General features: G+C 36.5%; 1 protein-coding gene across 2 annotated transcripts; it reads left to right on the top strand.

The window, feature by feature from the left end:
• Positions 1-2,848: 2,848 nt before the first annotated feature.
• On the top strand, positions 2,849-24,838 carry si:dkeyp-72h1.1 (uncharacterized protein LOC799956 homolog). Of its 2 annotated transcripts, XM_052096353.1 has the most exons (5): positions 2,849-3,010; positions 16,015-16,092; positions 16,198-16,307; positions 19,784-19,949; positions 21,935-24,838. In XM_052096353.1, exons 3-5 carry the CDS (start codon positions 16,221-16,223, stop codon positions 21,976-21,978), a joined length of 297 nt encoding a protein of 98 aa, XP_051952313.1. In that variant the 5' UTR covers positions 2,849-3,010; positions 16,015-16,092; positions 16,198-16,220; the 3' UTR covers positions 21,979-24,838. The 2 variants fall into 2 exon arrangements, with proteins under 2 accessions (XP_051952313.1, XP_051952312.1); XM_052096352.1 differs by lacking the exon at positions 16,015-16,092.
• Positions 24,839-26,974: the final 2,136 nt, after the last annotated feature.

Below are 26,974 nucleotides of genomic sequence, written 5' to 3'. Positions count from 1 at the left end.
GTTGTTAGAGATTATTCTTTAGGTAATCAGTAGTACATCAGGATTTTGAAAGACGTTTTTGTTAATAACGTTTTTTTCCCAATCTAAGAGTTCCATAAAAGCCGAGTGAGAATAGGCAGAGGCATGAAGTGCTACTGTAATTTGTTGAATGAAAAGAGAATGTTAGAAAACAGGTCTGAAGTGAATTTATTTGAGATTGCAAAATCACGAAAAAAAGCAGAGCTCACTTTATTACACACCCTCACACATGCAGAGTTCAGAGCTCTTCATTCAAAGAGACACAGCAGTTGCATAAAAGAATGAAGAGCAAAGGAGAGGAGGAGCTTTAGTGTTCAATTGCCTAAGAAAAGTCAACGAGGAGGTTTCTTAGTCCCAAGCTTGAACTCTTTGTGAAAAATTCAGATTGTGTTAAGTTTAAGGCTAGGTTTGAAAAACTATTAACTATTAACAACTAAATCATTTTAAGTAATATATCAGGTAGATAGCTCCTTATAGGTGCACTTAGTAATTTTTTTGTTTGTGTCAGCTTGGACTTGGACACTGACACCTAATGGCTTGGATGCAGTATCATTCAAATTCAATAGTTATTAGTTTCAGATGTAGAAATGTACTATTTACAGTCAGCCATGATAACTTTAATCCATGAGTGAAAGTGTCCATTAACAGGGAGATTAACCTAGTATTCAACTGGTCATGTGATTCAAACATGGCAGCCCCCATGTATGGGCCTCTCCATATTAAATAAAAAATTGTTTATAACGTTACTGATATGACTGGAATCTTAATCTAATGTGAGTAGTTGTGATTTTATAGATATATTTCAGTGTAACCTCCATTTTTGCTTTTTGTAAAGAAAAGGAGGGACGAGTCAAAATAAATTTTTGTGTTTATCAACATTTTACCACAAATGCTGACAATGCTAACTTGTATTGAATCTGATATATTCCTTTAGCAGAGTTACATCGTCATGACAACGAAGTTGTCAAATTTGCTATAACTTTATGCAGAAAAGGTTAGCAAACGATTCCATGGCATAAAATCATGTTAACATGCATATTGTTTATGTCTTGTGGCTATAATTTTGAAAAAGTTAGTATTTTAACATTTAGAGTTGGCCCCATTGACTTCCATTGTAAATGCCTCACTGGAACTCATATTTGTGAGTTCCACAAATTGCCCCTCAAATGCTGTCAATTCAGCTTAACTTGTAGTTAATATAAATGATGTGAAATGAATGTGACCTTCATTATAACAAAACCAATATAGTTGTTATTTTATATATATATATATATATATATATATATATATATATATATATATATATATATATATATATATATATAAAGTTCCTGAAGTTGAAGAAACACCCATATGTATTTCAATCATAACTAAAACTTTTATTTTCTCATCTTGCTGGTGGAATACATGATAATTGCATTGAAACGTCAGTGGCTCTTTGTGTTTAAAAATTAACATGCACAAGAGGTATATGTGTCAAAATGGATACCTTTCCTTGTCAAGTTACAGAGTCACTGGAAAAATCTGCCTGCCAAGTGCATGAGGTCTGTGTTTTGCTAGATCCTGGGTTGTAAAACGATCACTCACAAATAGAAGCATCTCCTGTAACTCGCCGGGCAATGTGACATCGTCACCATCCACATCAGGGTTAAGCCAATAGAAAAGTGAGATGTATGGTTGTGCTGTAACCTCTGACATATGACTTTTCACCCTGTTTTCCATTGTGCGTTCCATCATGCTGTGTAATTTGATGCACAAATGCCAGCACACGAGATACCAGCCTAAAACTTAAGTGATTGTGTGAACTCTGCAGGTCTTGATTTATCAACATTTTTAAAGAAATGGCTCAACCGGTAATGAAAACAGCCTAATCTAGTATCAAACCCATAGGACTTTCTTTCTTTCTTTCTTTTTTACTTTTATGACACTTTTAGGTGCTTAATTAAGTGTTAATGTGAGTCACATACAGTACTGCCATTCTATTGAATTCAACCAACAGACATTAAATTATTTCCTCAGAGGAAGCAAAGTCATAAAGGTTTGGAATGACATGGAGGTGACTAAATGATGACATCATTTTCTTTTTACCTGTCTCTACTGTACTTTATACCCCAGTATACTGTATAATTCTGTTTACTGCAGTATTTCATTGTGGATAACATGTTCACTGATTCACACTTAAAACTTTTTTCACAGAATATGTGATGAACCTGCTAGAATCAGCTAGCAGGCATTTAGATTCCATAGTTTAACAAAGCTATACTGTCTGTATAGTAAGACCACTGTAACCAATATGTGAATTATGACAAATGTATAATACTAAGCTACAAGCTACTGTAAACTATCTTTATACTACCATGAAAGAAAGAAAAAAGAAAAATGAAAGAATAAACAAGGAAAAAAGAAAGAAAGAAAAAAGAATAAAGGATGAAAAAATAAAGAAAAATGAAAGAAAGAAAGAAGAAAGAAATAATTAAAAGAAAAGAAAAAGAAAGAAAGACAGAAAAAACAAGGGAAAAAGAACAATAAAGAAAAACTAAGAGAAAAAGAAAGACAGAAAAAAGAAAAAGAGAGAAAGAACGAAAGAAAAATAACAATTTAAAAAGAAAGATAAAAGAGAGAAAGGAAAGAAAGAAAAAGAAGGAAAAAGGTAAGTGAAAAAAAAGAAAGAAAGAAAGAAAGAGAAGAAAATATAGACCTAATGAAAAAGAAAATGTTTAAAAGAAAGAAAGAAAAGGAGAAAATGAAAGAAAGCAGCTGTCTCTCCGTCACTCTCTCTCACACAGGCGCGCGCACGCTCATACAGACAGTCGTGCTCTTGTGACTCGGGTGACCGCGCATGAAATTAGTCTCTGTCGTGCGCTCTGAAGTAACAGCAGCAGCGCTTCAGTCTGGGAAAATCTTACTTCAGTCTACTGCACCACATCCCCACTGGAAAGAGCAACAGTCACGGGCTTTTCGAGAAGAGAAAGGACACTTCTGAAGGCTAAAGGTATGATGACCACTTTTTATATATCAGCTGTACAAATGCGTGCGTGGGCTTGAACTCAGGAACCGATATTGAACTCAGGAACTGTAAGCGCAACACTCAGCTGATCGAACAATACAATACATTAACACAAAATGTATCAGAACTATTGCAGGATGCGTGGAGATTTAAGCATTTGAACTATCAGTGGAACATTCCATGGATCGTTCCTTACAATTCATCAGTATTAAACCACCAGAAATATTGCAGGATGTGTATTGATATACAGTAGACACTTTTACTTAAGTAAAAATTGTATTTGGACTAAATTGGTTACGTTACATTATACATTCAATAACGTTTTTAAAGGACTAAACTGAAGGATAAAAACTTTCTATGACGTAATCTAAAAACTCTAAATGCGGATGAAACCTGTCAAGGAAATGTCCTGGTCATATTTAAACCCACATCAGTACAGACAAATATATGAAATGATGCTACATTTTGCTTAAAGAAAATAAAGCCGATATGTACGACCATTAATATTTTTTCTTTATTATTTTCAGAACACTTACCGGTAAGCAAATTTTACCTTTCAATTATCATTACGCATCCATTATACCCATTCTTTTCATTGATGATTCTCATTACCGTAACAGTGGCATTTGCAATTAAAAAACTGTGTTGTACAGTGTTTTTTTAAATTAATATCAGACAAAATTCAAGTGCAGTACCAAGAGAATACTACTATGTTGTATAAAATACTTGACAATATAAATAAAAAATAAAAAAATTCCCACGTTATTTTAACTTTGTTTAAAAATCGTGATTGATAGCGGGATTCATGGTAAACAACTACATTACCCATGGTACAGCAGAGAAAGATCCACCAATCAGAGAACCGCTTAAAAAAAAACCCAGCAAAGCGTGCCTTGAGAGACCGAACGGTTTAATGATGCACTGTGAATTACGCAATCGAATCGGTCTTACCTTCATCCTTAAACTACTTATATATTTGTACATATCGGAATATTTTTCAATTAACATTAAATATGTTTCTATACTTATAATCAATAACCTAAAATCAATAGTTTTATATATTCCCATCGATTTGTATTCAGTGACATCTTTTGCAATGCTTCATGGGATTGTAGTTTGTGCCTTTATGAAAGACGATAAGTACGCATCCTTACACCATTGTCTTTATGTCCGATTTCCAGATACTTTTTGCCTCAAAACAAAGTTTGTGATGTTGTGATTCGCCTCGGAGCTAGTTGGTTTGGTTCATGGCTCACAACTCTTTTATGAAGGACTTTATTAAAAGTCTATGGAAGAAATGAATGGGGGAAATAATTCTGGAACCCAGACGGCTGAAAAAAGTGGGCGGTCACTGTTGCACTTTATTTAAATGTCTTTGCCATATTGTGCAGTTCTAATAGTTTGAGAGACATTTTAAATGTTAAAATGTGCTATGAATGATACACCAATACCTTCAACATTCAGAATTTATTGCAACAAAAACAAACAAACAAAAATGTAATTATGATTACCAGTTATCTTGTTGTCTTAGTTATTACCTGTATCCAGGGGTGGAAAGTACTTGGATTCTGCAGACACATTTTTTTATTCCACTATTGTACATTTTTCTTAATCCTCCCTGGTTCATCTTACTAAACAAATTCAGGTTATTTAAATGAAAGCTTTGTAAGCTTTACTTTATCCATTTGTGTTTGGAATACATAAATAATTTTGTTGCGATTAACTGAAACCATAGTGATTTCTAGTTCCCAGCTTGCTTTGTACAAAACTGGATAGAGAGAGTATGTTCAAATTAAAAGTGTTAGAGATTTTAACCATTCTCCTTCCACAAGACTGAGCCATTTAATTAGCCACGCCCCTCTTTCCAAAACCCCCACTCCAAAGTTACCAAATGAGCTTTATTGAGATGGAAATCATGCAGAAACGGTTGTTTAAAAACAACAGCAGTCAATAGAAAAATAATAGCGCCCTCAACTGACAACTATTATGAACAACATGGCATAAAAATGTCAGTAAGCCTCAATAATTAGCTGAAATTACAATACAATGAGAACACGCAAAATGATTGACAGGTTAAAAGCAACAGAGACCACGGACACATTTTTGTTTGCTGTTTAGGGAGTCTAGAGCTGTCACAGAGACTGGTGAGATATATCACGGCACTTTTTTCATTAATATCTTATGGAGTAGGATTTTTTAGTAGATCATTTTTTTCATACCTTTCCATGAAAAAAATCACTTACAGCACTTTAAGTGTTATTTTATGTTTTACTGCAAGAGGAATTCAAGGGGAGAGCAGTGCTTAATGAGATTTATGTCTAGATTCAGAAGAGTTTCTGTAATGTTGGAATTTTACTTTGGTAAGAGTGGAGCTTGAGCATAGATTTGGGGGGACAAATACTCAACCATTTTATATTGCTTTGTCAAATTAGCTATTTTTGTGGCACGGCACAGATAAGAATCTGCTTAGATGAGATTTATGCCAATATATTTACCACGTCAATGCAAACTGTTACTAACCAATTGTTAACTGTAAGAATAAATTAAACTTAACACTTACTATCAAGCAAAACAAGCATAACAATACATGTACAATGTTACACTAACAAATCCAAATGGTTTTTTCATTTACTCAAAAAGCTTTTGTCCAATTTACTTGAATTTCATTAGTTCATACAACTGAACAGTGGCTTGTTGGAACTACTCAACATGGTGCGTTGAACCACTTGACACTACTTATTGAACTAAATCCTACAGTACATTTTTTTAGTGTGTGAAACACAATAAACACAATAAAAAGTATGTGAACGTTGGATGCAGCTCTCTCAAGAATTTCGGCAACTGGGGGGGTTACATTTTAGACACCACCGGACTAGGTGGGGTTCTCACTATCTGCAGATGTGGAATTTTCTGATTTTATTTGAGCTTTGAATACGTCAAAATATTTCTACTTGTGCAATTAGACCGTATGCCACCGCCCGACTAGATGTGATGTATTCATTCAAAACTGAGTGCAAAGTGAGAAATATCAACAGTTTTTGTCCAAAATTGTATTATTCTTTATTCTAAACGCTGCCTTGGCAAATTGGAGAGCTAGGGATGTAGTCAGAAATGATAATTCACATTGCAAATATATCAAAGAAGTCATTAACAGGGTTTCTGATGGTTTTATGAATCTAACAGAATGAACACAATGTCAGCACATTGCTCTCTAAATGTAAATGCCTTGGGAGCACAATAACAGTTATATACTGTATACAGCAGCAACCCTTCACATTTTTAAAATGCAACTGAACAGATCTCCATTACTTTTTAATACATTTTACAAAAAGTAACACAATAAGGTTTGAATAACTCTGCCCCTAACCACCAGAATGTGGAAATAAGTTTTATCTTCTGATCAGACCCATTGTATCAGCTATAGTCCTCTATGACATTGCTGTTGCACTTGAATAGCGTTTAAACAACACCCAAAATATTATTCAAAGCTCTGGAATAAAATATAAGTTATCACCACCAAACAAGTGAAAACCAGATTTTATTCAAATACATTAGGTCATTCAATCTAGAAGCTCAACAAAAGGAGCATTTATGATTTGTGATCTAAATCCCTTGTCCTAGATTAGCCAATAATATATTAATTTACAGAATTGTACACACTGTGCCACTCAGAACCGAAAGACATGCCAAGGTTTGAGTCAGCACACAAGTGTGGATTATCTTTTGAACTACAAGTGTTGCTGTGTCCAAACTGCTCAGGTATGACATTTCTTATACATTTAACAATGCGTTCAAAAGATATTTAACTTTCTGATCAATGTGCCAGAGAGGCAGTATGGCTGATATGGGTATCCAGTTGAAATCCTCAATGACCTAAGGAATCCATAGACACCAAACTCATGACATTCGGTTAAAAAGTTATTCTTCACATTTTATGATCCATAGGTGGCGCTGTCACCAAACATTGCTTGTACACTCAGATCATGGTCCTGGTGAATCATACCAAGTTTTGTTTCAATACCATAAACCATTGGCAAGATATAGCCTCACTTCCTATTTTATGCCAACCTCAATACATTTGAGTTAAAGTAACTTTTCAACAAAATCAAAATGTGGTATTATTCATTCTGTGCAGATCAGTCTGGAGATTATTTTACATGGTTTAAGCAAATCGGACAGAGTTTGAAGGAATAGTAGGGAATAAACAATAAATTACATAATCTAAGATGGCGGCCACTGTAATGGGTGGAGAATAATTTCATGAAAAATGGTTCAAAAGATACATGCAAAAGAAAAGTGAACTGGTGGTGGCACTGTAGAGTTTGTCCTAGATACTTTTGATAAAAAAAAGAGAAATTTGGAATGGGGCTATTCATGTGCAAAAATTACTCTTCACTTTTAAATGACTTAAAGAAAAGAGAAACCAATCCCTTATGCAACATTTAATACCCTGACCTTATGAATTTAAGACTTGGTGCTTTGATTTAAGCAAAAGGGCAATTTAAGACTTAACTGAAACCCAGTTAAATGTATACATGAGTCATTTATTTTTGCACTTGCAAAACCTTTACATTTAAATCATATTCAGCAACGAAAGTAACTTTGTTCAAAACTTAATTGGAATTTTTTCATCTTTTTTTATGTCTCCAGGGACTGGGTACTCTGACATTGCAATTCACAATTTTCTTTTCCCATGCAATGAATACAATCCAGTGTGAGCAATTGACAGTTAATCACAACTGCCACTGGAGGGAATTCGACAGGCATATGAGTGTCGAAGACAGTGAAAAGGCGGCTCTTGCACAAATTAATTTAAATGTTATTCGTTCCGCCAATGAAATCCATTTAACATACAATTTAATTGACCGCAACATCCTCTCAAGAGGTCTCCTTTCTCTAGATTTCATTCTAGCTAGAAAAAAGTTAATTTTTACTTTTTTAATACTTATGTACAATTTAAGTATGTTTTTGGCTAGATACTTGGTCTTTCACCTGAGTAAAATCGTCACCTAATATCCCTACGTTCACTTAATTTCAGAGTACTTTTTTCACCTCTGCTCGTGTCTATGTCTACTTGTCTCCTACAAGCATATTAATTTGGGCAAAGTGGTTAATTTACTGCAGTGTAGCAACTAGCAAGCTACCGACTAATCTGACTGAGAAGGAAGTCTCTTAGGTAAACTTTAGGGTAGTTATTTACATTTATGCATTTGGCATACGCTTTTTATCCAAAGCGACTTACAGAGCACTTATTAGTGGCTGTGGGGATCGAACCAGTGACATTCTGATTACAAGTTATGTGCTTTAGACCACTACGCCACCTGCATCCTCCAAATTCCTGTGAAAGAAGGTCCCATTCAAAGCTGAATTCAGAGTGTCCAACTTGCTTTTCTAAAACGAGACAGCCTCTGTGACGTACAATATGCGGCCGCCAAATGTGACCTCTGGAGCAGACACCCTTCGAAACAGGACATAGCTTGTAGGTGCATCCCAAACACACTTCTGCACTATTCAACACATTTTGAATTGTAAGTAGTGCAAGTAGTATGTTAACACTGAAAATGCAACAAAAATAAGTACACTACGAGTACCCGGATGATGCTCTTCAATCGTCAAGACAGAGTGTGGAATGTTGGATCCTTCTTGCACTAAGCGCTCGTTGCTTGCCGTACATAGCGGTTGGGGCAGAGCTACCTGGCACCATTGCTGGTCTGACAAAACAATAATAATAAACTATGTAGAATGTAGCAACTAGCGAAACTTCTGTTAAGACAGCACCTAACAAATGTGAGTTGAATGTTTTACCATCACCCAGGCTGTGTGCTATTATTTTAGATATAAGTGTTGAACTTAGTGGCAACACATCACATGCATTTGAAATGTCAGTTCCATCAGTTGTTGAATGACAAATGCCTCAGTGTAGTAAAAACCTGTTAAGTGTTCCATTTGGGATGATACTGCACTTTTTTAAATTCATACATTACATGGCTGGGTGCATGGTGTATTCTATAAGTGCATAGTATATAGTGCATCATTTGGCAGTTTATGGCTTCATGAATGAGTACGCTAGCTAGCTTGGAACAACTGATACACAAACCCTAGGTTACCTTGCAGTAACTGATGTTGTCAGACAAATACTTAGCAGGCTATATCAAACCTAGATCAAATATTTGAAATATCTAGCTCATAGAATTTACAAGAAAATGTTTCCATCATAATATCTGTGTTTAAATATATACCTTTATAATGTATTTCTTTAGCATTAATTGATTTCCTCAAAATAATGTAAAAGTTCAAACAATAAACTTACCAGGTTACATTGTAAACTGTGAACATTTATTATGCTTAGAAGTTAGACATACCTAGCTGGTTACTCATATTGCCTCTTCAGCTCTTTGAAACATTGATGGTTTGATGAAACCTGCTGAGAGACAACAGTCCCACAACAGTTCAACAACTGGTTATAAATGCGAGGGCTTTAAATCCCAGCTGACGTCTCTGTCAATTGGTCGTTTCTGCAGTGAACTGAATGTATGCTACCACAGCCAGTGGCCACTGATTTTTCAAATTCAAAGACATAAAACATATTTTATTTGTAAAGCGAAACATGTGTGACCCCCAAAGACCCCCTATCCCCACCCATGCCCCCTCACCAGGGTTGGGAGGGTTACTTTTGACATGTATTCCACTACAGATTACAGAATACATGCTGTAAAATGTCATTTGTAACGTATTTCGTTAGATTATTCAAGGTCAGTTATGTATTCTAAATACTTTGGATTACTTCTTCAGCACTGATAGATTTTTTCACTTGTTTTGACTATAAAATCTCTGCCATTACAGTAAGACAAAATTCACATGTTAAAAATACATTCTCTGAAAAACCTAAATATCTTATGCAGTGTTGTTTCTAAAACAAGATTAATAAAATGCATCTTGTTTTAATGATTTTTAGATATTTTTACAGGAAAACAATACAAAAATGTATGATCATGAATAAAATGTTTGCCCTAATATCAAAGGTCTTACTAGAAAAAAGAAATTATGAGCCAACGTGAATTTTCTTGATAAAAGAATATGATCGTGACTGGTAACTTGTACATGTAAAATGGCTAGAAATAGCATTTTAGCTTAGCGTAAAGCTGACAATTTACACAAGGGTTATTTCTATTTCTTCTGCTCCAAACATCTCTGTTTGATCATATGAATGTAATGCATCATAAAAAAGTGTTTCACCGCTGTTCAAATGCACTTTGGATTGCATCATATATATGTATAAATGTTTACTATCTGATAGGACTAAATATTAAATAAAACAAATTACAATAAAATTACAGTTACTTATATTTTGTATTTTAAACACGTATTCCCGTTACTTGTATTTCGTTACTCCCCAACCCTGCCCCTCACAATGCCACTGGTTATTTGTTTATACATCCATGCAGTATATGCAGCTGCGTGATTACTATTGTTTTTATTTTCACGTAATAGGTTTTACCACATTTATTCATTCATTTGTTTCGTAATCAAGCTCTGTTATTTGCTATTGTGTTGTTCTTAACTGTAACGTATTTGACAGATAGCATGTTTTTTAACATGCTGAAAATACTTTTTCACATTTTGTGAGTGGTTTGTGATAGTAATGTTTAGTTATGCAGGTCCGTAGCCAGCCTATTGAAAGGGGGGGGATTCTTTTTTTCAAAAAGTGGACCTTTTTGCAGTTTTTCTTCTCCTTTTGTTTTTAATTATGAGGTTCAAATACTTCATTTTGGTGACCTTTTATGCACTAATTTGTGCTGGATTAGCTTGTCTGCTGGTTAACGAGCACGCTTTTTGATGCACCTAAAATATTTACTGCATTGTTGTCAAATGCTTCCTCATGTAACACCTTTGTCAGTCCATACACAGTTCATAAGTTTAAAGACCACACTAACAACAGAATAGATTTAATGAACTTTACTGAAATATTAACAATAATTCTTCTCATCATAATTTCCCCCCATCATTCAGAGGCGATGCTTCTTCACCGTTGCTTTGAAAAGTGTATTGCGAGAACTCTCTCTGAACTGCACGCGCGGCACACACACATGTCCAGCTACAATATTAAATCATATTACTGTAATTTGAAACAGCAATCCAGAATATTTGTCACAAGCATTGATTAAAACAATGATGACAATAATCACATGACAAAAAAAACGACTTAAATTCTGGACCTTTGGCAGCCTACGGGCTTGTTATGAGATTCTCAGTGAGGTTTGGCTATTGAGTCAAGTTGTACCTCCAGTCAGTTCAGTAGCTATATCATTTGCCTAGATTTGAGTTAAGATTTTCCATGCCACCAGGAAAGGGGCTGAACTCTGGCTTCATGTTAAATTATTCAGATACCATCTCTATTTTTCACCCAGAAACACTAAGCCATGCAATGCAACACGTTAACTGATGGAAGCATATCATTTTTTTTCTATATTCGCATCTGTTAACTCTATCAGTAGCTAGAGGTTTATTGAGCATTCTGACAGAATGAGACTGTTTTCAAAACCACTCATAATCAAAAGTATAATATTGCCATATGTCTCACAATAACACCTGTGCTGTCTTTTGGGGTTGCCCCTCTGAAAATATTTTGATGAGCATATGAAGTCTTTGTGTGGCCGCCTGCAAAGCCAGTCAACCACAGTGCTTTGTCTCACTATAAATGGCAACAAGCACATGCACAGCCCTTTGATCCCTCGCTCAAGCCCCTTTTGTCTTTGCTGCTCACTCTTACCGATGAAAAAGCCTGCATTCTAACAAGGGTCTGGGTGCCCATAGAGTGAGCTGCATTTGTGCTGGTCACCATCAATATAAAAACGAGCATGAATAATCAGTTCGTTTTCAACCAACATTAAAGGGAGAGAACATAAACAGGCTTAATTTCCTTTTTTGTCTGCCTCCTTGCATTTGTGTGGTACTAATTAATCTGATTGTGCTTTTAGTAAAAAGTTTATTTATTTATTGAGTGATTTTTCATGGTCAGGCTCTGAACTGATATGATCTTTGATAGCAGTTCTTAAGATCATTGGTTGTGGGTCTGTTTTTATCAGGCGTATACTGACCATTGTAAGTTCACAGAGTTTATTTTCTTACCGTTTCATTTTATCAGTCCTTTAATCCTTGTTCTTTTATATTACTGCTCATTGCTACTTCCTTTCATCTGCTCACCTACCAGTTTTTCTGTATCCCGTCCTTTGATTCGATTGAGCCACCCAGTTCCCAAATGGAATCAAGGGTAAACTACAATGATAATGGTAGTATAATATCATTTCAGAGACCACAGGTTTCTCAGAGGGAAAAAGTGGCTGTTCTGAAGTTAAGAACTCTCAAGCTTTTAATCTGACACCTGGCTTTAAAGATTGGCTGATCCTATTACATCAAAGTATAAGAAACACGTTTGTGGTCTCACAGCATTATCTCAGATCAGCTAAGCCTGGATACTGGCTTTATCAATGCAAATGATCAGTTGATAGCATGTCTGTCTGTCATCAGATTAAAAAGATGGTTATGGACTGCTATATAGTGAATGACAGTTTTGTATGTTTGCAAGCACCTTTTTAACTAAGCTCGGATGGGCCTACAGAGAAAAAAATAAAAAAAATTAAGAACTACAGTCTTGTTGACCTTGTCTTTGGAACACTCTCAAAATGTAGAATACAACCAGCCTATTTGTTTTACTAACAGACAAAACTAAAGCGAGTAGCTAATCGCTAAGTATATGGCTTTGACATATATGTTTCATGCAAAAATGTTGTTGCTTGTATACCGCGTTTTCACTTACAACTTCATGAAAAAAAATATCACATGCAGTTACTTAGAGGAGGTGATTATCTTTAAAACGAGCCACACACAACGTAATTGGATGCATAAATCATTAGATAATCCACACAAAAGCTCAATGTGCTATCTGGCTAAAAACAAGTCAGCTTTCCTGGATCAGATGACTTGTAGTATGTTTTCCAGTGTCATGGAACATCAAACCAATCATATCATGATTTAGATCGCTGCAACCAGATGTGGAAGTCATCCAAATATGGGCAGAGAGGATCGATCACTCTAATTACAAATGGCCACCAGGATATGTCGTCAAAAACATGACATAGATTCAATGATGCTCATAAGACACAGAATGGAACTGAATGAGATCTTGTTACTCATGAGTAATGCATGCATGAGTAACAAGAGCGTACCTTTAGTCATTGTTGTATTTGCATATGTAATTAGTTCTTATGCACAATTATAATGTTTTATTTTTTGGAGAGGCTTTTGGACACAGTAAACTTATTTTTGTAATGCTGTAACTTTTGATTGCTTTGTCCTATCAACACAAAATGTATTCAGTTACAGGTGTCATGATTGGGAACAAAACCAAAGTCATTTTATTGAGCTATCTTATTTACACCCTGAGACATATAATGTCAAATCAGAAAAAGCTTCTTTAAAAATTATTATTATTTTTTTTTTTTTTTTGTAGCGTTATAAGCCTTTCATTTTGGGTATGCCACTGAAACAGGAAATATAATAAAAACACCCTTAGATCTTAAAAGGTTAAAGGGTTAGTTCACCCCAAAAATTCTAATTCTGTCATAATTTTCAACCCTCATGTTGATTCAGACCCATATGACTTTATTTCTTCTGTGGAACATAGGCCTATAACAGAATTTCCGAGTTGCCCTCTTTAAAAGTGCATGGTGACGAGGGGCTGTCAATATTCAATAAAATGACAAAAAGCACCGTAAATAAATACTTAGTAGACTATAGAACTATAGACTAGCTAGAACATTTATTTTTGGGTGAACTATTCCTTTAATTTCTTGATTTTATGAATCCTAAAATTACAGTTAGTCTAAGTAGCAGAATAATAACCTCAAACGTAATGAGTCTAAACTCAAGCTGTTACATTATTTTTGTACATCTCTTTACCAGCATTAAAAGCCACATGGAAAAACGAAATGTTGTTTTCAAACAAACACTGTGTGGTGATGGTGCATGTTCACGTTTTCATGTGAAAGGGCCATCTTAGTCACCCAGCCTTCGTCATTCACGAGTGCATATGGGCCATAAGGAAAGCCGAGGAGCAACCAGAACCACCATCTGCTCCACATCTCATTTTACACAAATCATGCAGCAGTTCACATTATTATGCAAGCCACACACCAAAATCTTTGCCGTGAATAGTTACTAATCTGCATTTGCAATTGTTTATGTATTAAAAAAAACAAAATCGAAGAAATCTTGATATTTTTAGGCTTGCTTCATACATTCTGCATCTGTGGCACGTGAGAGGCGCAGATTCATTTCCGCACCCATATTAATAGGCTACAGCATTTAAATTGCACTCGAGAGCAGATGTGGCACTGAAAGTACAGTTTCGCCACTGAGCCTATTTTTGCAGTACGACACATGCTGAACTCAGCAGAAAACAGGCTGATCTCTTGAAACGTTAGCATGGCAACATTTTTGCAAACCAAAATCACGTGCTTCATTACAAGTTCGCTGCAGTTTCCAAGTGAAATGTTCAACAGGGGGCACCAAAATCATAGTAATAATAGTGTTCAAACAGTGTTACTATGAATGCAAACTTTAATACAGTGAAAAAGACACTCTGTTAGCATAACATAAATATATATATAAATAAATACAAATTTCCAAAATTCTTTTGAATATCCATATACAAAAAAAATAATATTTGATGCCATGAGTGAAACTTCATTTACTATTTCTATTATTTTGAATGGACATGGAAAATGAAGCAATGTGATAACAATTTTACCTGGTCGCAAAAAGTAGTCAGTTTATTTACCTGATGAACTTTCACCTTTTGCTGACCCTTTATGCTTTGCAGAGCTAATTTGTGTTATAAATCACTTACACCTTTATTAGCAACTGACACATAAGTGCCAGCTTTACATGTCATACATTCTTCTTGCCACAGATCTCGACCTGGACGAAAGCATGGGAATTTCTTGTGCAATTCTTCTGTAAATATGCACTTTCGTTTGGGCATTGTTTCCACTCAGCTGTCATTTGCTGCTTCTGTCAAGCAACTGTTTGATGCCGAACACAACAGCGCTTTGTGTGTTCGCGGAGAGATTGACAGGCAGGAATTTGGCCAATAGTTGCTGTAAGCCTCTTATAATCGACCAATTGGTGTGCGAGAAGGCGGGACTTACATAGAGGGGTTAAAGCAATGCAAATTATACATGCACACTCAATGAAGTATTAGAGCAGATGCACATCATAATGCAACTAAAGGCAAATCCCGAATCCTGGAGATTTTCACAAATTTAGAAATCCCAGCCGGATGCTTTTTTAAGGTCTAAAAAAAGAGGATGTGTCTGGGAAAAAGAGGACATTTGGTCACCCTATCTGGTAGAAATAGCTCTGTAGGGTAGCAGTTGTTATACGTTTAAGTGTCCAACGCGTGCCTGTTTTTGATGTGCCACAGATTTAGGATGTTTGAAACAGACTCACAGCAATGACAGAATACAGAAAATGTGTATACCTGTGACAACCATAAATTAGAGTGTAGTCTGACTCACTAAAAGTAGGCAGTTGCACACGTGCGAGATTTATGTACATGACCAGCATTTTCAATTCTGATTGAAAAGTTTTTAAATGTTCAGCTTAAAAATAATAAAAAATCAGATTTATTGGTGCTATAAACTAAAACTGAGTTTTTTTATGTGGTTTTTCAACGTGGGCCCAAAATGTCATAATTTTGGATATTGCTCACAACTGGATGCTCAGCACAATTCAATTTTCATCTCCTCGATGAGTTTCGCATTAAGAATGAATCAGAGAACAGCCTAGACATTATTGCTACCCACAGCATGTATAGATGCTCTTGAGTTTAGCTGATGAGTGTGAAAGTAATTTCCTTTGAAAATGGTCGAAGAGCTGATTTGAATAACAAACTATATAAAGACTTGCTATGCGTTTAATTGTGGTAGGTGCGCTTGGATTGGCTGGATGCTGTTGGCAGGATCTTTTCATAGATGAGAATATGACCCCAGCTGTGGTTATTGCAGGTGGCTCATCTAAATCAGTCTCTCCCACATTTATTGGCAAATTAGTGGACTCAGCGTCACTGTGCTTATCTGAGTGTAAATGGACTTCCTTCTGTTTTGTTGTAGGTTAAAGAGTGTTACTGGCCAGTATGACGGAGGTGATAAATACCTGTGACTCTGCAGTGGGAGACTACAGTGTGAGCGGTGCATCTGAGGAACAGAACATCTCTTTTCAGGTGGGTTTATGCTCTTGAGGGTGGACTGGCAACCGTATAGATGCTCTCTTACAGAGATTCAATTGAATGCAAGTAACAGAGACTTTTATACAGAGACTATATAAACTTTTTATTCATGTTAATAGACTGTTTTGCTGTCTGATTTGGTATGCAAAATTTATTTACAATTGTCCACATACATTTATCTGCAAAACAAATACCTACCCTTAACTATGCCATGCTATTAAATAAATAGTTTACCCAAAAATGAAAATTCTCTCATCATTTACTCACCATCATGCCATCCCAAACTATGGATTAGACCTGCACAATGTTCAGAAGGAATTTTGGATCATTCTTCCTTACAGAACTGTATTAGCTCAGCCACACTCATAGGATGTCTGATGTGAACGGCTCTCTTGAGGTCAGTCCACAGTATCTCTGTTGGGTTAAGTTCTGGGCACTGACTGGGTCACTCCAAAAGATGGATTTTTTTTAAGACATTCTGTAGTGTATTTTTCTTCAATGTTTGTGGGCATTGTCCTGATGCACCACTCAACTTCTACTGAGCTTTAGCTGGCACACAGCCACCCTGACATTATTCTTTAGGATGTCTTGATAAATTTAGGGATTCATTTTTCCCTCGATGATGACAAGCAATCCAGGCCTCAAATTATGATGCTCCTTCCACCGTACTTAACTGTTGGGACGTTTTCATGTTGGTATGTGGTGCCCTTTTTACGCTGCGTGTTCTTCCCAAACAATTCAACCTTAGTTTCCTCAGTCCATAAAACATTTTCCGAGTAGCATTAAGGAGTGTCAAGCAATAAAGTATACTCTGAGTAAGTAAATTATCTTGGGGATTTATAAACTGAACTCGGGACAAACGTTTTTATTGGTATTTGTCTTACATAACACTTGTACCTAACATGTTAACATGTATATTAAAATAGTATTTAGTTACATTAAATGAGGTATTTAAATAACATTTTCAAGGTCTGGCCATAAATTCCTTCTTAAAGTGTTAGTTCACCCAAAAATGAAAAATATACCATCTACTCACCCTCATGCTGTCACAGCTCTGATGAGTTTGTCAGTTTATTCTGTGTGTTTTGTTATTATCTCTCCCTCGTGTTTCACAGGCGAAGCCGGCATTTGCATGGAACACCTGGTTCTTCTCAAATTCACTGCCTACTTAAACCCTTCGTGTTCTCAGTATCTTTGCTAGATTATTGTTTGATGTGAAGTAACTTATCTCGCTCTCTCTACCTAGTTGGTCCTGTCTCTCGTGTATCTGTTTGGTTGCCCGTCTTTGCCTGCATGTCGGGAGTGTGGTTACCTTCCAGCTTGCTGTACGCTTGTTCTTTGCGCTCAGGAATCTTCAACAGAGGATTCCTCATCTCTGCCCGCGTGTCAGGAATATGATTACCTTCATATCTGCGATTACCTCTTCTACGGAGGATTCCTATGGATCAGCTCCTGACTTCCACAACACACTCTTCTACGAACACACTCGTCACAGATTTGCCATAGTGCAATTTCAGCGCACACTCATTCACAAGACTTCCCTCTACTGCAGCTGGTGATGGGATCTCCAGTCTTCGACAGCACAGTTAACATTATCATTTGTTGTAAATAAATCCTTTGAACCGTTCCTCTGTTTTTGGGTCCCTTTGTCTCGCTCTCTTGACTCAAGCCATCCCAGATGTATATGACTTTCTTTCATCTGCTGAACACAAATTAAGATTTTTTGAAGAATTTCAGCTCTGTACAAGTGAATGTGTGCCAAACTTTTGAAGCTCCCAAATCCAAATAAGGGCAACATAAAAGTACTCCATACTGGTGGTTTAATCCATATGAGAAACAGATCAATATTAAGTCCTTTTTCCTTCACTTTCTCAGTGATTCTCATTTTGTGCATATTGTCCCCTACTGGGCAGGGATGAAAATTTGACAATTACTTAAAGGTACAGTATGTAAGATTCAGAAACCCTTGTTATTAATGACACCAGTGGCCGTTAAGTGAACTGCAGCCAGCTAATTGTTGAAATTATTTGAATGTTACGAAGCAAGGAAGCTTTCAGTTCGTTAGAGTTAGCAGACAAGATCAAGTTAGCTAAAATTACACAGATCAATCCTTATGGCACTATATTTCACATGCTTTGCAGTTATGTAAGCTTACCTGTCCAATAAGAAGAATGCCAATTCAGGGTCGGTTTGACCTCCAAAACCGAACAAAGATCACTCCAGGAATCAAATGCTCTGCCGATGTTCACTCTAGTTTTCGCTCGACCAAGCTGAAAAGCGGACCGTTTATTTGAGTGAAGCTGAAAAGCCGTCTTGTGTATTGAGTGAAGATGTACAGCCATTGCTGGATATTTGTGAATAAAACGGACTCACGCGAACTGTGGAAACAGGTTCACGCTTTTTCCTTTATCTACCCGACCTGAACCTTTGTTACACTGGTGCCAAAACCCAAGATAAAGTTTCAAGATGGTGATGCTTTGAAGCTGCATGTAATCGTCAACATTTTGGCAACTGTAGTACATTTAAATAGTATCCCAAAAACTAAACCAGCAATTCTATCATTTTAATTTGCATCTGCATTTTCAAAATTGTCCAACTGGGTGTGAAAACTGCAAACCTGGCAACACAGTGTCTGGTTTGTGTACAGTGCTCTGTGTATGTGTCAAGCATGAGGGAGTGTGTAAACAAGCTTCTTTCATACAAGCGACAAGGCGACAGCAGATATAAATCTCAACATCAAATAAGGAGTTACATTTTGGTCTGTCTCTCACCCAGAGAGATCGTATCGCTTCTGAAGACATGGATTTAGGAATACAATGGTCCTAATAAAGTGCTAGACATGGTCTTCTGCTTTTGTAGCCAATCTGCCTCAAGGTTCGACGTGCTGTGCATTCTGGGATGATATTCAACTCACTACAATGGTACAGAGTGGTTATCTGAGTTAACATAGACTTTCTGTCATTCCGAACCAGTCTGATGGGCTGGTTTAAGTATTTCTGTAACTGCTGATCTCCTGGTATTTTCACACACAACAGTCTCTAGAATTTAATCTGAATGGAGCCAAAAGCAAAAAAACATCCAGTGACGCAGTTCTGCGGATGGAAATGCCTTGTTGATGAGAGATGACAACAGAGAATGGCCAGACTGATTTGAACTGATAAAGTCTATGTTAATTTGGATAACTGCTCTGTACAACTGAGATGAGAAGAATATAATCTCAGAATGTTATAATTAATGCTGAGATATGGGTTGGCATTGATTTGGCAGCACGAGAGGGACCAACATAATATTAGGCAGTTGGTTTTAATGTGTTGGCTGAGCGGTGTATTTCAGTGAACAGTTTATTTATTACATTTTCATCAATCCTGCTGTTTCATGAAAACAAGACATTGATATCAGACAGATATTTTACCACACTGCTCACTGGAATGTCATGTAATGTGGCCTTTTCAATGGCTCCCTTGTTACAGATTTTCCCAGATTCACATGAAAGGTTCCCAAAGCTTTCCAAACGCTTGCCGTCCATCGTGGTGGAACCCAGTGAGAGTGGGGAGGTAGAGAGCGGGGAACTGCGCTGGCCTCCTGATGATCTGAGCCCTACAGATGACCCAAGAGACAAACAGGCCCAGGCTGCAAGTAAGCACTATCTCTAAGTCTATTGCAGAATTATTGAAAAAACATTTGATGCATGCAGGCCAAGAATATTTGAACATAAAGCTTCTATCAGATATCGTGTTATAGTAGGTCTATAATATTTGTTTACTATATACTGTAAATAAAACATCTGTGTTTAGAGCTTTAACTTTTTTTTCATACGAACAATTTTTAAGCAGAAGACAAAAAACGGATAACTAAAAAGTGCTTTCAAAATTGGTCATTCACAGAGAGAGTAATTAAGAATGATAATAAAATTGTAATAAACAACAACAGTGAAGTTTGTTAATGCTGGTGAAGTTGCATCCAAATTTACCCAAATGTAAGTTTATTATAATTTATATGCAATGATTTAACTTTTGATTTTTATTATCCAACGTTTTCTTGACCTAATTTATGAAAATAACTTTTCTGTTTCACCAAACTCACGCTTATCAGTCATTTATGATTTTAGATCTTTAATCTTCCCATTCTGTCAAAATGATGGATAATTATCATTCGTAGCGCAACCTCTGAAAGAGTCTAAAAAACATGTGTTCTTGCACAAGACAGTAAAAACGGGGGACCTGGGTAGCTCAGTGAGTATTTACACTGACTAGTTGTGAGTTCAAATCCAGGGCATGCTGAGTGACTCCAGCCAAGTCTCCTAAGCAACCAAATTGGCCCGGTTGCTAGGGAGGGTAGAGTCACATGGGGTAACCTCCTCGTGGTCATTATAATGTGGTTCGCTCTCGGTGGGACGCGTGGTGAGTTGTGCGTGGATGCCGCGGTGGATTTGAAGCCTCCACACGCATTATGTCTCCGTGGTAACACACTCAACAAGCCAAATGATGAGATGCACGAGTTGATGGTCTCAGATGCGTAGGCTACTGAGTTTCTGCCACCCAGATTGAGGCGAGTCACTATGCCACCATGAGGAATTGGTAATGTGCATTGGGAATTGGGCATTCCAATTTGGGGAGGAAAAGGGGAGGAAAAAAAAACATGGTAAAAACATTGAGTTTTTAAGTGGCGCAACATGCATCTAGCTCAAGGCTAAATAGGAAACAATTGAAAAACAGCATTAACAGACACAAAACAGGTTCAGTGTGAACAGCTCCTAAGACAACTGACAACCTCAGACGGGCCACTAAAAATTCAAACTGGCCGGAATTAGTCCACAGATCACCAGTTGAATAGCCCTGTTCTATTGTATTTAAAGGTATAGTTCACCCAAAAAGGAAAATTCTCGCATTTACTCAACCTCATGCCATCCCAGATATGTTTGACTTTCTTTCTTCTGTAGAACACAAAGATTTTAAGAAGAATATTTCAGCTCCATAGAAAGCAAGTGAATGGTGACCAAACATTTGAAGTTCCAAAAAGCACATAAAATCAGCATAAACGTAAACCATATGTCTCTAGAGGTTTAATCCATGTCTACTGAAGCGATCCCATACATTTTCTGTGAGAAATGACCAAATAATATCTAATATTATACTGTACATCTTGCCATTGCAGTCTCTAGACATGATCATGATTTCAAGCTCGATTACACTTGCTAGTGCTTGACATATTCGCAGCGCACTAGATGGCATTAAAAAGTGTCATCGAATTTGAAATCATGATCGCCAAGGAGACTGCAGATGTCAAGTTTTATAGTGAAAAGGGAGTTACATGTTGGTCTGTTCTCACCAAAATAGATTGGATCACTTCTGAAAACATGGATTAAACCACTGGAGTCTAATGGATTACTTTTATGCTGCCTTTGTGTGTTTTTTGGAACTTCAAAGTTTTGGATGTATTGCAATGACCTACAGAGTTGAGATGTTCTTCCAAAAATCTTTGTTTATGTTCTGCAGAAGAAAGAAAGTCATACGCATCTGGGATGGCATGAGGGTGAGAAAGAACTTTCCTATTTGGGTGAGTAAGGAAATAAAAAACGTTTTAGGGATGTTTTAGTACTGTTTATGGTCTCTGTATTTCAGGTGACGAGCCCACAGAAGAGGTCTATAGGGGGATGGAAAACTAATGGGCAATGGTTGGCACCCATCCAGCCAATCACTGTGAATGTCTTCATAATGGACAGGAGTGAATGGGAGACTCCACCAGTTAGGTCTGCCTATCATCCACACTAGAGCCGCCCACCTGTTGACCTCCACTCCCCTAGTGAAGTCTAGGGCTGAGAGACTGTCTTATCTGACCTAGCTCACGTGCCAAACTCTAGTGGTAGTCAGCTGCTGTGATTGAGTTTTAAATTATCTCGAATAACATTGTAATCCATGATACCCATTAGAACTCATCTATGCCTGGTAAATTATTGATTGGCAGTAACTTATGTATTTATTTGCTTTGGACCAAAGTCTTTAATTCTTTCCTAACAGAAGTACGTAAATAGCTTCATAATCTTAAAGGAGTATTTCACCCAAAAAGGAAAATTCTGTCATTTACTCAACCTTATGCTTTCCAAACCCATTTGACTTGTGGAACACGAAAGGAGAAATTTAGGCAGAATGTTAGCCTCACTCACCAGTCACTTTCATTCAGTGTTCGAGATGTGACAACCCTCTTGGTGAGTTATAATGTTTTAGTTTCGCCGAAACACTAGGTCCCTTAAATTATATAGGGGATCAGGGACCGCCCAGCCACCACCACCCCCCACCCCCCACCCCCCACCCCCACACACACAATTCAAACAGTGCTTTCATAGTATGGAATAAAGATACAATAAAAGTGAATGGTGACTAATGCTTATCTTATGCTAACATCTCCTTTTGTGTTCCAAGATAAATATTATTATGGCGTGAGTGAATCATGAAAAAAATTTGTGGTGACCTACTCCTTTAAACTTTGATATATGAAACAAACTTTGTAATACATCAAAAATACATTAAGTAAAAAAGTAATTTAAATAGTTTAAATATAAAATGCATTGTAAATGGTACCTTATGTAGATAATGTCGATTTAAAAACCCTATGTACATTAGATTACATATTTCAGTGTGTTTTCACAACCATTCACACATTCTGTTGTGTAAAACAAAGAAACAAACAAGCAAACAAACAAAGAGAAATAGCAGTTCTATTTTAACATGCTTTCCAGATATAGACATTTGTACATATTTTGTGCTATTTGCATAAATTCCCTGTTAAACACAAGCTGCTGACAAGTCTCCAGAGCTGCTGTAAATGTGGCTTTCTTATGCCTTAGACATTAATCCCTGTAGTTACACCATTTATGTCATAGTTAAAATGAAATTACTGTTTTATGTACATTTGGACACTATTCTACCCTCATTTGTATCCGTCACCTTCCTAAGGAAAAACACATTGGTGCTTCAGAGTCTATTGAATATCAATGTATTCTATTACACATCTACTGCTCGTCTTTTGATGTTTGAGTATTAATCCTAAAATATTAAGAATCTGTCCGGGGGGATGAGAATGGGAATGAATGCAGCAAAGGATAATTTAACATTAAAGTCAGTTATTTCTTCATGTGTGCACTGATGGTCCATCAAAATATCTAGAATCTAATCTTGACATATCTGTGACTTCCTGCAGACATATTTGGTGGTAGCAAAAGGCACTCTTAGTTGATCACTGTGTTGACACAAGCAATGAGTTTGGTTATTGTAGCCCAACAGCAGCTGCGGCTTTTGAATCGTACTCAAAATAATGCTTTCATCACAGTACCTCGAGAGAACGTGACAATAATCCTAAACAGACACAGCCTGCTGTTTTTAAGCAATAGTCAAGGAAAGATGAAAATTTTGTCACTGTTTACGTATCCTCATGTCATTCCAAACTCTTTCATCCGTGGAGCAGAAAAGGTAAAGAAGATCCCGGGCTACTATTTCCCATTTAAATAACATGAATGAGAACTTGGGCTGTCAAACTCCAAAATGACAAAAACAGCTATATTAGTGGTCCAAAACAGTCTTCTGAAGCATTACAACAGCTTTGTGTGAGGAACAGACAGACATTTCAATCTTTATTCACTGAAAATCTTCACATCTGCCCAAGATCTGCTTGGAGTGTTCATGCAACATGATCACACAAGAAATCAATGTACTGCTACCGAATGTTCATGTACCCTGAAATCAACCCCATTCTGAAGAATATCTGACTAGTGCCACCCACCATCTGACATTTTTGGATCAATTTAAACATTTCCTCATGGCGCTACTGATGGCACAATAAACTAAATAACGGTGACTGCAATTCAGAGATTGCTACTCTACTAATGGTAAAAAATGTGCATTCCCGTTGACTGTATTACACCATTTACAAAATGCCACTGGAGGCAGTGGTTCAAATTTGGTAAACACAGACCAATTTCAGCAGCAGAACTTTTGAACTCCTGTTGCCGAATTCACAATGTGATCAGTCTGGTTCATTAAAGTAGTGATTCATTGACAAATCTTTCTATAGAGTCTGATCTTTTCAATGAATCAGTTGATCCAGTTTAAAAAAGGAGTTGTTCACAAATCAATCTGATCCAGTTCTAGAGGTCAACTCACTGACCTGGTTGCAAACAGCCCACCAAAAGGGAAGATTATCACTGAATAACGACTTAATTTAACTCTGTTCTTCACACAAAGGTGTCTTGAAATACAGCGCTGAGACCCAATCGTGACGTCTGTGTGCATTTTCCATTTCCTTTTTTTATTTGTAAATATTAATAAACAAGCAAAAAAATATATAAAAAAAATTATTGTACAAATATTTGTCCTAAAAATGTATGTCAACGTGTGTGGACAATGGGACCAATTTGTGAAATTTAAAATAATTCTAAGCTGTTATGTTTTCAGGAGTGTTGGTTATTCACGTTTTTGAGATGTAACAGACATTACATCAGAAATTAGCACTATTAGTAGTGTTCAGCACAATCCAATCACTGCCAACCATGTTAAAATAAAATGATACATTATAAATTCTGAATCTATGTACTCATTAACATTGTCCCATGTCTGTCAAACATGTTGAGTGGTCCAAACATCATCTGCAGCCTGAAACTTTAGGATTGAATGCACTTAGTTGCATAGAAAGCTATAGGATGCTCCCTTGCTCCATATTTAGCTAATGACTTTACCTCCAGTGTGCTGTCTGTCTGCACTGTTCGAAATGCACCTTGTTATCATCCTAACTCCATATAAAGCTTCTGAAAGCAAAATTTTTCAGCTTTTCGATGAACCCATTGATTTTCAATGTGAAAATGCTCAGTGAATATAGGAATGCCTTTACTGATGTTTGTGAATATAACTGTATTGTACAGTAATAACAAAAAAATTATATATAAATATTATTTATATTACAATGAAGTTAAATGACCCACAGATGTGTTAATCTTGAAATGTATTCAAAATAACTGATATGGTTTTTTTTTTACTTTTGATGGAATAATGTCCCCCAAATCCACATATGTGGACATCATGTTTATGTTTGAGGCAGATTTTTCTCAGAGGCACTTTTGTTGGCTCTGCATCCATAGATGTGCTTCACGGAAATCAACACAATGCTGTTTTGACACGTGACTCGGTTCTCCAAAAATCTTGATTCTTGTGAACAGTATTAAGTCGGTTTAATTGTATTTGAATTATGCGTTGCAGATAGCAAACCCAAAAGACAACGTCCAACGTACGAGGTTAATGATACTTTTTTGGTGCTTTTTTTGCTGGATAGCCCTAGTCCTCAGTCATTATATGGAAAAGAGTGGCCAGGATATTCCTCACAAATCCACCTTTTGTACTATTCTACAGTACAATAAATTCATACAAGTTTAGAACAACATGAGTAAATAATTTTCATTGCATTACATGTCTGAAAATAATTAGTTAAAATTGAATTGGTTCTCTCGAGGATTGGTAATTCAAACATTTTTCCAAATTGCATAGCTCTACTCTTTCCAGGGTTAACCTTTACTGCCTTCTCTTTAAATGAAGAAGAGAACCAACTATGTTCAGGTAGAGCGAACTGTCACTATGGGTTTGTGCTCTTCAGTGGAAGTCTCCCTGGTAAGACCACTAAAAGCACATCATCAGTTTGAAAAGGTGGCTCTTGGGAAATGAGACTGCCAAGCCATCTAAAGTGAGAGTGGTGACCTGACAGGCCGGAGATGAATTTTCACAAATTTTCTTCAATAGAATGCTACTGGCAGTATGACCTTGTTTGAAGCCGCAGCTTCCTAAAATAAACATGTCACTCTCAAAGGAACCTGAAGATACCGGAGCTTGCTCTAGCGAGAGCTATTACTGTTCCTCGTTATGGAAGCTGCTGGTATGAGTCGGTTCTGATTTATAAGTGTTCCTACACATGCTCATGCCCACACACACACACAAATACACAACTACACACTCAAAGCACCCAACACACTTGAACAATCTTAAAGGGTTTATTCGGGGCCCTGTGAATAATGAGGGTTGGAAATGTAGGTGGACCAAATATGTCGTATTTTGAAGACTAAAGCTTTCTGCATCATTGTGGTATTGCTTAGAGAGTTTCTGAATCCAAGGTGATTTAGAATATTATGTGTTCCTCTATTGTTCAATCCTTACATTAAGCCTCCATTAGTATTTCATGCTCTTTTGGTTCCAACTTTCAAATTGATACAGCCCTTTTGACTGTGATAAAAAGGAATTTGAAGCCCACGCCAATGCAGTCCACAGTTATGCTTCATAATATGTCAATTGCTGCTGACAGAAGGATGTAAGGTTACCGTATGTGGGTAGTTGACATGAAATATCATGTCCTGTAGTGACATGTCATACTTTATCTAAAACTAGATTTTAAACGGCATTTTGCCTATTATATAATTATAATGCATGTAGCTTTTATGTGAACTATGCCTATTAAAGGAATAGTTCACCCAAAACTAATATAACTTTCTTTTTCATATGGAACACGGAGGAGAAAATATAATGAATATTCCACTCTGTGTTTTTTAATACAATAGTTGTTGAGAGTGACTCATTTTAAAGTTAAAAAAGGACCCAAAAGTGTCATATTCCAAGTCTTCTGAAGACCAA

The sequence above is a fragment of the Xyrauchen texanus genome, chromosome 28 (genome assembly GCF_025860055.1).
Source record: "Xyrauchen texanus isolate HMW12.3.18 chromosome 28, RBS_HiC_50CHRs, whole genome shotgun sequence".
In the NCBI taxonomy this organism is placed as follows: Eukaryota; Metazoa; Chordata; class Actinopteri; order Cypriniformes; family Catostomidae; genus Xyrauchen; species Xyrauchen texanus.
The sequence above is the reverse complement of the archived record's forward strand: the minus strand, read 5'-3'. Positions and strand labels throughout refer to the sequence as shown.